Raw genomic sequence first — 12,086 nt, 5'->3', positions numbered from 1 at the left:
TGAAAAATAGCCAAATGTCATCACTTTCTTGTATATTTCTTTTACATGTATATATACGTATAATATAAACAGAATACATCCTATTAGTACATTTCAACATATCATCAGTGTGACTTTTATCTCCTATTTTATATAAAATAACAAAATATACAGAGAGAAGAAAGGAGACATCTGTTTATCGTACACACAAAGTAAATAAAAGTTCATGTATGGCTTTGCAAAGGTAGATTATGATGTGACTTTCATATTTATTTATTTAAAAGCATTTTGAGAGAACGTGTTAGTGTGCTTACGAGAGCGGCCATGGTGGTTGAATGTCGTGTCGAGAGTCCAACATTAAGACCCCCAGTGGTCTTTCCAGTGGCTGCCTCAGCAGCTTTCAGGAGACAGATGTAATTTATGACCACTTCATTGATCTTCGCTACAATTTCCTGCCGCTGTGTTTCTGAGTTCACAACTTTAACTAATCGCATGCAAGCTTCTGTTAGGCAACAGAGCACTTGAAAGCTGGAAGTCATAGCTAGGAGCATCTCCTCTGGGCTTTTCTCGGCCATCGCCATTTTCCTACAGGCACTTCCCAACTGTCTGGACTCGATGGATAACAGTTGCTTGTACTGAGAAAGTGTTAGGTCATATGCTTCAGGGTGTGACTCCTGTCTCTTTCCCTTGGTTGCCCTGATGAGGCAGAGTAGCTCATTGGCATCATTTTGGGCTGCAAGGAACCCATCAGGCATTGTATATGAGCTCTCCTTCAGGGCATTTATTCTTGAAATCTGGGCATCGAAAGCCAGGTTGCTGAAGTCCAAGTCATCTGGGCCACTCAGGTCTTCTGCCCAGACTTTCAGAACTGAATCTCTGGATAGCTCCCCTCCTTGCATCTGAATCCTAGCAGCCAGGGATGGGCTGGTTGGTTCTGGCATGGCTTGAGTCATCTGTGGTCGATAAAGGCAAGAGACTTGGCGGGCAGCCTCCTCCCCTTCTTCATCCTCATCACCATCTTCATCCTGCCCTCGGTTTAGGAAGCAGTAGCTGAAAGGGCCCCGGCATCTCCAGTTGCTGCCCTCCAGCTTCCTCAAGGGTAATGTCCTATACAGCTTTGAGTCTTTCTGGGCGACTGGAGACCTTTTGTGAAACTTCCCTTCAGAGCTAAAGTGCATCGAGCTTTGGGACAAACTTTTGGTGAGCTTCTTTCCCAGGGGGAGTTCGGCTAGCCTTTCACAACTACCCTTCTGTGCTTCTGAGATACCTGGACACTTTACACTGACTGCACCCGTGGTTGTCCCTTGGAAGGTCTCCAAACCTATGGATGCTGAGAGGATGTTGCTGCTGTACCTCAGAGCCCTCTGGCTGGGGGGTGTCCTGAGGTTCCCCCCTCTCAGATCCGGTGGCAGCCAGCTCACAGCCCCTCTGTAGGCCTGGTTTACTTGGGAGAAATCATTAGGGTCTTGATTTGGAATTGGCACCTTTGATTCCGAGTGAGTGTTTGATGGTAGCAGGAAGGGATCAGCTTCAGGATGTGGAGACCAAGCTGAAGGCATGCCTCCTCGTCTCTCTTTCCCAGGCTCTGTCAAAGCTACACTAGGGGTAGTAGAAAAACAGAGAGAATCATTAAGCATCTCCTGGGTGGCATTCACTGCATCTCTACGTGATGTCTGTCATTTCCTGAGGCTGTATTCTAGAAGGGCTGCCATATGTCAGGGCTGCTCTGTTTTCAGAGACTGCCTCCCAATATCTCATAACAGACCTTCATTCCAGTGAATGTCAAAAAATACTAGAATCTTTTCTTTCTGGAATTACTGATTCATTTGGAATTGTCTAGAAATTCCAAACATTTTCGGAGAGACAGTGGAATTTCATGAGTTGCCTTGCTCTCAATATTTACCTATCAAAGCTTAGACACATAGAGAACCCACACCGTATATATTGATTATTCATATATATTTAAGATATTTAAGTTTCATTTCAAGGGAGTTAGGTTAATCTTGGCATTGTTTTTTTTTAAGAATTGGCCTAATTTGATTAATGCATATTAATGAAGCTAGCCTTCTTAAAAGGACAGCATGAACTTTGCCTGGTACAGGGGTTGAAGTCGAGATGCTGGGTGACTCACTCAACATTTCTCAGAAAAGCTGTCATGTGAAGAAAATAATCTCCATCTCAAAGGTAAAAGCTCTTTGTAAACCATGAAGGATTCAACAGTGTGGTTTAATCAGTTGAGAGGTAAAGATGCATTTGGTGAGGAGGTACATAATATTCACGGATGGTTTTCCCAAGCCAGGCAAAGCCAGTGCAGGGTTTTGGGAAAATAGAAAATCTTAAAAAGACAGGAATAGAAATAGACTGATATAAGATCTCAGTAACATCTATTGACCAATATGCAGAAGACACTATTGATGACATAATTTGGAACATGAAAGTATGAAAGAGCATCTGCTTTTGCCACATGCTGGCCAGCCACGTGGATCAGTGAGAGGAATATGTGCCTGCTGGGTGGTAGAATGGTGAAGGCGGGTACAGAAGACGGCTATGTTTTTGTTTCTACCTGGGTCTATATTTTACTCCTTTGGGGAAAATAAAGCAGCTCATCTGGCACACCTGCAAAACTTTCCTGACGCCGGGACATGCGGGATACTCCAGAATATCCCTTCATGGGGGGAGTTTTACAGAATAGGGAGGAATGTCCAAATATTGCTGAAAAGCAAACGATTTCCCCAAACCCTTCAGATTCCCTCATACTCTGCTCTATTATGCTTCCAAGTCTAAACAACAAAACTGAAAAATTAAAAATTTTAATTTTTTAAATTTAAAGTTTTAAAAATTAAAAATTATGTGACTCTAAGCAATACAGTCTTATAACTAAAAGTCACACTGGGCACTGCTAAAAGTCTGCATTTAGAACTTATAGAAAAAGATAGTGCCCCATTAAATTCTAAAATCAAGCAAAAACAAGATTATGAAGGGCAAATGCCATTTTCACCATTGTCCTAGACCTAGAAACTTCAGTATTTATTAAACACCAGGGGATCAATAATCACTACTTAACAGTTCTGTGGCCTTTTAAAAAATTATTATTATTCTAACTTTTGCTTTTCTTCCAGACCTTGTAGTTTTAGGTTTGTTGTAAATTTGGTTTACATGCTGCTGACGGGTAATGCAAAGCAATAAATCCATCAATGCTGTACCTGTGGTTTCCTTAATCTTGGAGAGCCGATGGCATCCATCTCTCAAAGTGCCAAACAGGGGTTCAGCATTAATGGCTGTATGCAGAGCAGGCACTGTCATCCGCGGACACATCCCCTCTGTCTGGGGGTGCAGTTCCTTAAAAGGGGCTCCATGGTTGGGAAGCCCAGTGGCTCTTTCCTCTGAAGCAACGTAACTCATGCCTTTCCCAGAAGCATCGGGACTCAAGTGCTTGCCCATGGAGGGGCAGAGCGGGGACTCCACGGGAGTGGCACAGGCGCTGTCACTGCTGCCTGTGCCACAGCCTGCATCCACTGAAGAGCCTTGAGAGCTCTGCAGAGAAAAATGGCCCTCACTTTGTAATGATGACATCCGCTTGGCCAAGTGGTAGTCACAAAGGTGGGTCACAGTCTCTTCAGCTTCAGGAAGCTTGGAAGGATGGTCACAGGTGGATGAGTCAACAGCCTCTGGGTTATCTAAGTCTTTGGCTGAAGACACACAGGTCACGTCAGTTAAGAAGTGGTCCCCTTGGCCAAGTCCTGGAACATCCCTGGCTTCTCTATCAGGAGCCCCTTCCTCTTTCTCTTCAGTCTCCCTTGTCACAAGACCAGAAGCTCTTGGAAAGGTTTTCCCCTTTGCTGCTTCCAGCCCACTTTTCTCAGCCACCCCACCTTCAGTGGCCACATACCATCTCTGGCTGTCCTTGCGAAAGGCTGTTCTCTCCAGGTTAAAAGTGCTCAGGTGCTGACTGTCCCTCGAAGACACAGTACCAAATTTACCTTTGGTGTCCTCTTCCATCTCAGCTGTTTTGGTCCCCTGCTGTTTTTTTCCTGGTATGTTCCCATTAGGGGGTGCTTTCCCCTCGTCGTCGGCCAGCTTGCTTTTCCTTTTGCCGGTGCAGGAATATGCCACCGACCCCATGTGCAGTTTGCTAAAATAGTCAGTGACCGACTTGGTCTCCATGGTTTCAGGCTCCATCTCCATGTGGTCTGAGTGAAGTATCTGCTTGGAAGGCACAACTTTGGGTGGGAGGTCGGTCGCTGGACGAGTAGCCAGGGAGTGGGAGGATTTGGGAGGCAAGCCCCCAGGGGGGGGTCTGCAGGTGGGGAACTCTGTCTGCTCTTCTGCAAGGGGGTGGTAGCCTTCGTGAGTGGCCAAGAACATGCGGGACAGGTTTTCTGACTGCTTTTGTGCTGTGGCCAGTTCAGAACTCTCAGTCATTTCGGAAGAGTTAGTTTCATTGCCCGAGTCTGACGAAGACTCAGGACTATAGGCCCGCAAGATGGCTACACCTGCATGCCGTAAAAAACAAGAACCGGTTAATGATGCATCAGAGGCACTGGGGGACATGTAAGAAAAGGGGACTCGTTACTATTTTTTTTTTAAATACCAAATTTTCCCCTTTTCAGTAAAGACTCTGAGTTTATTGCACAGTTGTTCCAGGAATGGGGGGAAATGTGCCATATGTTTTTAAAAAAATAACAACAAAGGAAATTGCCTACACAGCAAACCCATGATGGTAGTTTCAGCACATTTATGACATGGACATGCGTGAAATGGAGAAAGCCACATGACAGGACTCCAAGGGCAAATGGCTTGAAAGGATGGAATGACATGGTTATCAGTGAATAAATGTAACAATCGTGAAAGAACCTGAATTGTCACTGGTCTGCTGTTCTTCTGACACGGACAGAGCTTCTAGAGCTTCCAGCGTGGAAACGACAGCATTATCCAGGCCCTTCTCACACTTGCCCTCGGCGCTTGTGGGCACAGCGTCAATGAGAGACACGGGGATGTCATCGTTCTGCAGACTGCCGCCTTGCTCCTTGTCGTCGCGGAAGGAAGCTGCCTGGCTCTGACAGTCTTCTTCATCCGAACTGTCTCTGAAGCCAGGTGGGGGTGCGGCGATGGCCATGTTCAAGGAGCGTAACAAGAAGTCGTCCTCATTGTCATCGCCTTCCGGAGGGGGCAGGGACGTGAGGTCAATGATGTCATCGCTTGACCCCGACAGGTTGAGGATGGCTGGCTGGCTCATCTCTGCCACCACAAGGTCCTCCTCACAGCTCACCTCATCCTCGTCCTCTGCGTCGTCGGCGTTTTCTGCGTAACAGATGTCATGCAGGAGGGGCTCTTCTATGCCCTGGGTGGCCTCAAAGTTCTTCACGTCGCCTATGTTTGCATAAACAGAATTTGCCACAAATTGGATACTCTCTGTGTCTGCAGCAAGCTCCAGGCTCTTCATGTCATTGGCACTGCTGATGTAGAGATCCTGCTGCTTCGCCAGCATTTCTGGACTCTCATCTAATAGTCTTTCATAGCCAAGAGTTGGGGTGTTAATACCATCCTCCAAGGCGAGATCTCCAAAAATAAAGGACACTTTAGCTCCTCTTGGAGATTCCTGTGCTTTGTTTAGAGTTTCTGGTCCTGAGAGGGTCAACAGGGACCGCTGAGCTAGACTTCTGTAGTCGACCTCGCAGGGGGCATCACTGGGCTGGGCCAGCTGCTGGGTAAGCTCATCCGAGTGATAGGACGTGTCCATGTACATGGGCCGGTGGTCTTTTGGACACATGGTGCTGTTTGTAATCTCGACAGTCTTCTGTTTTGAATCTATATATGTTATCTGGGCTTCCTGTTCTCCTTCGCCAATAAAGGTGGTCATTTGGGGTATACAGTTCCAGTCTGGGCCAAGGAGGTTATGTTTTCCTTTATTTTCAGTTCCTAAAGAGAAAGAATCATGCAAAGACATGTTACTGTGCTGTTTGGTTTCTGGGGGGGGGGTTCTTGTCTCTGTTTCTTTTTGTTTGTTTCTTTTCCTGTTTCTCAGTGTAATGGCTTGTAGCATCCCTGGTGTAAATATGCTTATTCAACTCTCCAAATATGGTACCAGTTGATTTAGGCTTGAGGTGTAAGTATTCCGTGGTTAGGAGAATTGACCTTAACAAAATTGAAACTGCATAAAATATAATTGCTATTCAATAAAATGAAATACCATCCGGGAGTAGGGAACTACAGCTTAATTCCATCTGACCCTTGGTTATATCATTAAAAGACCTCATTTACATCTATGAAGGTGAATATACAATATGCTTTTACAACTCTTAAAGGTGATATTTCAATAGGCTGTTATTACAAAAAATAAATTGCTCTTTTCTTTGTAAAGTGAGATCTAACATTTCCCACTTTGTGGAGGAAGATATTGAACATGTTCCTCATTGAGTGAAGAGAAAGTCAAGAATCTTTACACTTCCACCACATTTTTTAGGAAATTAAAATATTGTAATTATAGCACAAAAATCTCTATCTTCAGCCTTTTTATATCCTAGTGGGTGTTAATATATTCATGTATAAATGTCAGTATGCATGCCTGTATGTGTGTGTGTGTGTGTACATACACATGAGGGGTCTTCAAATATATATATGTGTGTGTATGTATATAAAATTATATATATAATGCACAGGTGGAGCATTCATAGGTAATGTATTTCTGTCTGTTATTTCTAATTTTTCAATTTTTGTTTCTATCATGGGAACTCCTGAAGGTTTATTTGATGTTTCTCATGAATTAAAATCACAAAATCCTAATTAAAATTTTTTTTGGTTTTCTCTTCAAGGGTCTTTCAATGTGGAACTTTCATGTGGAGATTTGCTCTGATATTTAAAAGACAGGGAACTGGGTCATTCTCTCAGTATTGCTTTGTAGATTCCAGAGGCAACATTCTGAGGAAATTTTAGGGCCATACCATTCTCCCATCTGTTCCTTCAAATTACCCCCTGGCCCAAGTTTGGATAATACTAACATCAGATGTACAAGACATATGGGGATAAAATCAGTTATACTGAACAGGATTTTACTCCCCCCATATTACACAGTGGACTTAACGCTTAACAACGGTCAGAGTTGCCTTACTAAATACATATATTTTCATGAACAGCAAATAAAAGATATAATTTTGAAGACATTGAGTTGGACACTGGCCATATTTGCATCTTACCTTATAATAAATATATCTTGTGGGTGTTAAGTATTGTTTTATTAACAATAACAATTTAGATTATGACTGGCTGTGTCTGTGTGTGTGTATGTACGTGTGTGTGTATGTGTGTGTGTAGTGTGGCTTGTTGCAGGGAGGGAGGGTTGTTGAGCAAAGTGTATTGTAATAGTGCTCCAGGTTTAGACCAGGGGTTGGCAAACATTTTCTTTAAATGGGGTGCCAGATAGCAAATATTTTAGGTTTTGTGGGCCAGTTGCTCAGCTTAGCAATTACTTAACTCTATGAAAGTAGCCACAGATGATACAGAAACAATGGTGTATAGGTGGAATGGGGCCCCCAAAAGATATGTTCACTCTGTGAATGTGACCTTATTGGAAATGGGACCTTATCTGGAACAAGAGTGCTGTAGATTTAATTAAGTTAAGGATCTTGAGACAAGATTATCCTGAATTGTCTCAATGGGCCCCATATCCAATGGCAAGTGTCCTAACAAGAGAAAGGCAGAGGGAGATTCAGGCCGCATAGAGAAGAGGAGAAGGCCATGTGGAGATGGTGGCAGAGGATGGAGTTATGCAGCCACAAGGAATGCTGACCGCCACCAGAAGTGGGAAGAGGCAAGGGAGGATTCTCCCCTAGAGTCTTTGGAGAGAGCAGGGCCCTGCCAACACCTTGAATTTGGACTTCTTGCCTCCAAAACTTTGAGAGAATAAATGTCTGTTGTTTTAAGCCATCAAATTTATGACAATTTGTTACAGTAGCCCAAGGAAAGTAATACAGTGTGACTGGCTGAGTTCCAATAAAACTTTATTTACAAGAACAAGATTTGGCCCTTTGACCATAGTTTGCCAACTCCTGGTTTAGACCAAAAAGGAAACTGAATAGGTCAGCAGGCTAAAAGCAAGTTAATGATCTTATTCAGACCCTACTAAAGCCGAGAGATACATAAATATGTGGCATCAGGGATTTTGAAAGTGCTTGAAGGTTAATTTTCAAGATGGAGAAGAAGAAATGGAGGCCTATTCTTCATTATTAGACATCTTAGCAAGGTCTATGATCAATCTGAAGTGAGAAGAAGATACCCACTCAATCCTGGCTTCCTTCCGAAAGGGTGTAATGGAATGATTTTGGAGACATGGAAGGAGATGGGATGGGAACTGGGATCTATTCTGTAGCCCAGTCACCCACAGAGTGGGGGGCAACAGTGGACTAGGGATGAAGTGGCCTAACCACATGTCACTCTCTACATTCCTTGGGTTTCAGGAGATCTTCTGGGAGTTTTTAAAAAGAAAAGAGTACTTGGAGCCATTTAAGGATGCTAAGCCCCAGGCTGCTGCTCGGCTTAGATCTACCAGTTTCTTTTTTGGGGTGTTTCTCTCTCTCTCTCTCTCTCATAGGGAGAAGTATTTGGAACATGTGCCCTCATACTCATTCTTGCTGTAAAACTGGGAGAAATTACTGAGTGGTTGAACTTCCATTCCTTCTCCACAGTAATAATATTTTTTGTGACTGTGTTTTTGCCTCTTGAAGTTTTACTAAACATTACATTGTGGGTCACCATCAATTGGACAGAAGCAAGGTCCTTATTGCTGTAACCATTTTTAGAATGATAGGTTTCGTTTTCTTCATACACCTGTACAGTCTTAACATTCCACGAGGTAAAGGTTTTATTTTCAAGATAAACTTTCAGATTTGAAAATAAAAAGCCAAAAACTGGTTTTCCAATGTGAAAGGATTGTGTTAAATTGCTGAATTGCTCTTTGGGATTTCAAGGTAAAGGTTTTATTTTCAAGATAAACTTTCAGATTTGAAAATAAAAAGCCAAAAACTGGTTTTCCAACGTGAAAGGATTGTGTTAAATTGCTGAATTGCTCTTTGGGATTTCACGGGTCAGTGTTAAATTGCTCTAAATCTTCTAGCTCAGTGGAAACACATGCTCATAAAACTGCTCACACCAAACCCAGCTCACAGTTACCACCTCCTCCGACTTCCTTCCCTTCCTCTATTTATTTTTTATCATTTGTGTCTCTCGGGGACTTTCTTTGTCTGATGTCCTGTCTTCCTCTCCTTTCTGCGTTTCTCTCACTTTCATTCTCAATTTTTTCCACCAGTATTTTTGTGACTGTCAATTATTAATAGAAGTACTGAGCATCGTTTTAGGTGCTGTATAGATGGTTTTTAACCTTTATTTGCCAGCTAGGTTTTTAATCCCAATTTTAGAAGTAAGGAAACCTAAGCTTAGAGAAATTTTAAAAACCAGACACCTTGAGGCGGGGCTGGATTAAATCTTAGATTTATCTTTTTATTTTTCCCTAAATATTTATTTATTTATTTTTGATTATACACATTTATGGGGTACAGAGTTGATTCCCAGTATCTGTGTACAGTATGTGATGATCAAATCAATATTATTAGCATGTTCATTATCACAAATTGTAATTGTTCTTTGTGTCCCTTACCCAATCACTCCCTAATCCTCCTCCCCCTCTTCCTTTCCCACCTCTAGTAGCTATAGGTCTGTTCTCTCCTTCTGAAAGTTCAGCATTTTATTGTGGCCTGCCTTCCTTCCTTCCCTTCTTTCCTCCCACTTATGAGTGAGGACATGTGGTATTTCTCCTTCGGTTCCTGGTTTATTTCACTTAACATCATTGTCTCCAGGCTCATCCATATCTGACTCAAAAGTTAAAGTTCCCTTCTAACAGGCTTTATCCATCTCTCTTTCTTTCTGGCTTTCCTTTTTCTATGACTGTACTGGCTGCCCCATACTCGGCCATCATAATAAACTGCGTGTGAGTCTGTATGAACGTGTGTGTATCTACCTATTACAATGTGTTTCTAGAATAAAGTGTGATTGTTTTCTGCTCAGTTTAAAAGTGAGAGCATGTTTCTTCCCTTCTTTTTCCTTCCCCCCTTTTCTCTCAGAAAGAGCAACAATAAAAATTGTTCTTAAGAATTCTCCTTTTTTTGAAAGAAACCCTAATTATGAAACCCCTGATTGTATATTTTTTCCTGGGGGTCAGTGGCTCTGCCTTGAATGGTGGTGTCTGTCCAGCAGCCCCATTTACTGCATATACACTGTAGATGGAGGAAACTGCTCAAATGCTGAAGAAAAAAAGTCCTAAAACAAATGAAAACTACCCACCCACGAAGGCAAAATCAGTTTAACATTTGCGACCCTCCTTGTCCTCACTTTGGAAGTATTTTGGCCTGTCACATGGCTGAACTGATTTCATGTCTTTGCCATCTGGATGCTCCTATTATGGAACTAAGATGGCTGCTGAGAGGAAAGAATTCCCTTCTAGAGCCTCCAAGTCCAAGTGCTAGGCAATGCCCACGTCCTCCCGTTGGTGAAACTCCCAGAATCCCAGAGGTGAGTTGGACTGCGGGGAGAAGGCTCCCGGGAGCCCAGGCCTAGGACACCTTATGGAGAGACCAGCCCTAAGGCAGGGCTCACAGCCCCCACTCGGCCATTCCATCTTAGAACTCTGCATCCTGACCTGGGTAAGAGTGCAGCAGTAAAAACTCAGCCACAAAGACTTTCACAACAATAAAATCACTGCCTTTGAAGCAAGCACCCAGACGTTTGTGAGTGACATGTCAAATGTGGTGGGAAATCAGCATTTTCATTTTTAACAATTAGACCATATCAGGAGCATTTGAAGGCTTTTGTGTTAAATTTGGACATTAGAATTTTTGTGTGGGTACAACTGTCACTTTTTATCCTCATGATTGTTGTCGGGTGGGGTGTGAAAGCTGGGATGGGTCAGTGCTTCATGAGTTGAGGAAGACAATACCTGTTTCCTGGGTCCCTGCGTTTTTCTTGTTGGCCATGTTAAATATCGACCTCCTGGAGTCTACAAGTAGCCTGTAGTATCCAGCCGTCAAGCAGGCCAGGTTCATGGCATCCGACGATTCCATCAGGAGTGTGATGGGCTATACAAAGAAGAATGTTCGAGTTAAAGCCATTCATCCTTAATAACCTCCCTTGAGTGTCAACAGTGGCATTTATGCTTATAAAATGTAAACGAAAGAAGTTATTCAGCAAGCATTTCATTGGAGAAACACAAAAGGGGGAGAAAAAGTCAGGGATCACATGGAGTGCCTTACTGAAAAACATTTAGGAGACATCATTCAAAAAGCCTGGACATTGTGAATCTCTTCCAAGTCATATTGGAATGAAAAAAAAATTGGTTTTGTTCTCAAATAGTTAACATTTTCAGAAGTGATAGTTAATTCAGTTACCAGAAGTGAGCCTACAATCTGAAAATCACAAGAAGATTATGTTTTGGGTTCATGGTGACAATTAGTGTTAAAGAGAGGTAAAAAATCAAGCAGAAACTACTGCTGAGACTAAATGAAAAGTGTCAAAGAGATTCAGGAAAAGAATGCTTCTAAAGAAATTGCAAATTTACAGGAGGGTAAAACAGAGATGGGAGGTGAGAAAAGGCCTTGCTAAAACTTTCTGGAAACAATGAGGTTATTATATAATTGTACATGGATCTTGGGTGCCAGATGAAAGTTAGCTGTATGAAAGGAAGTGTTTGATGAAGCGACTTTTCTCATTGACTTAGGAAGGGTGGGTTTTGTTGAAAGAGAGAGAAAGTAATAGAGAAATAAGGGAGCAACAAAAAGCAGGCATCAAAAGAGGGACAGAGACAGAGATGGCATGCCTCTTGCCTTCATTCCCAGGAGTAGGCCACTGGCCAGGTTCAACGTCCCCAGCTGGTGAAATGTAACTTCCCATGCAAAGCCCTGCACTGCCTGTGAAACTGTCTACTTCAATTGAGCTTTCCCCTCAGCCTCCAAGCCACCCCACCATTACTTTACACAGGCAGGACACCATCAGCAGGGTCACTACTCATTAGTTCTTGCAGATTATCCCTGTTATCAGGTCCAGTTTACCCTTTCTTCTGCCTT

At 42.9% G+C, this 12,086-nt stretch overlaps 1 protein-coding gene across 1 annotated transcript in view; it reads right to left on the bottom strand.

The window, feature by feature from the left end:
* Positions 1-248: 248 nt before the first annotated feature.
* The window catches only part of FRMPD4 (FERM and PDZ domain containing 4), a 208,147-nt gene continuing 196,309 nt past the window's right edge, over positions 249-12,086 (bottom strand). The window contains exons 13-16 of the mRNA XM_063084063.1: positions 10,964-11,102; positions 4,834-5,898; positions 3,183-4,472; positions 249-1,573 (exon numbers count right to left, since the gene is read on the bottom strand). Coding sequence (XP_062940133.1) covers positions 249-1,573; positions 3,183-4,472; positions 4,834-5,898; positions 10,964-11,102 — 3,819 coding nt within the window. The remainder of the gene's footprint in view (positions 1,574-3,182; positions 4,473-4,833; positions 5,899-10,963; positions 11,103-12,086) is intronic.

Source organism: Cynocephalus volans, chromosome X, assembly GCF_027409185.1.
Source record: "Cynocephalus volans isolate mCynVol1 chromosome X, mCynVol1.pri, whole genome shotgun sequence".
In the NCBI taxonomy this organism is placed as follows: Eukaryota; Metazoa; Chordata; class Mammalia; order Dermoptera; family Cynocephalidae; genus Cynocephalus; species Cynocephalus volans.
Note: the sequence above shows the minus strand (reverse complement) of the source record. Positions and strands in the feature narration are given on the sequence as shown.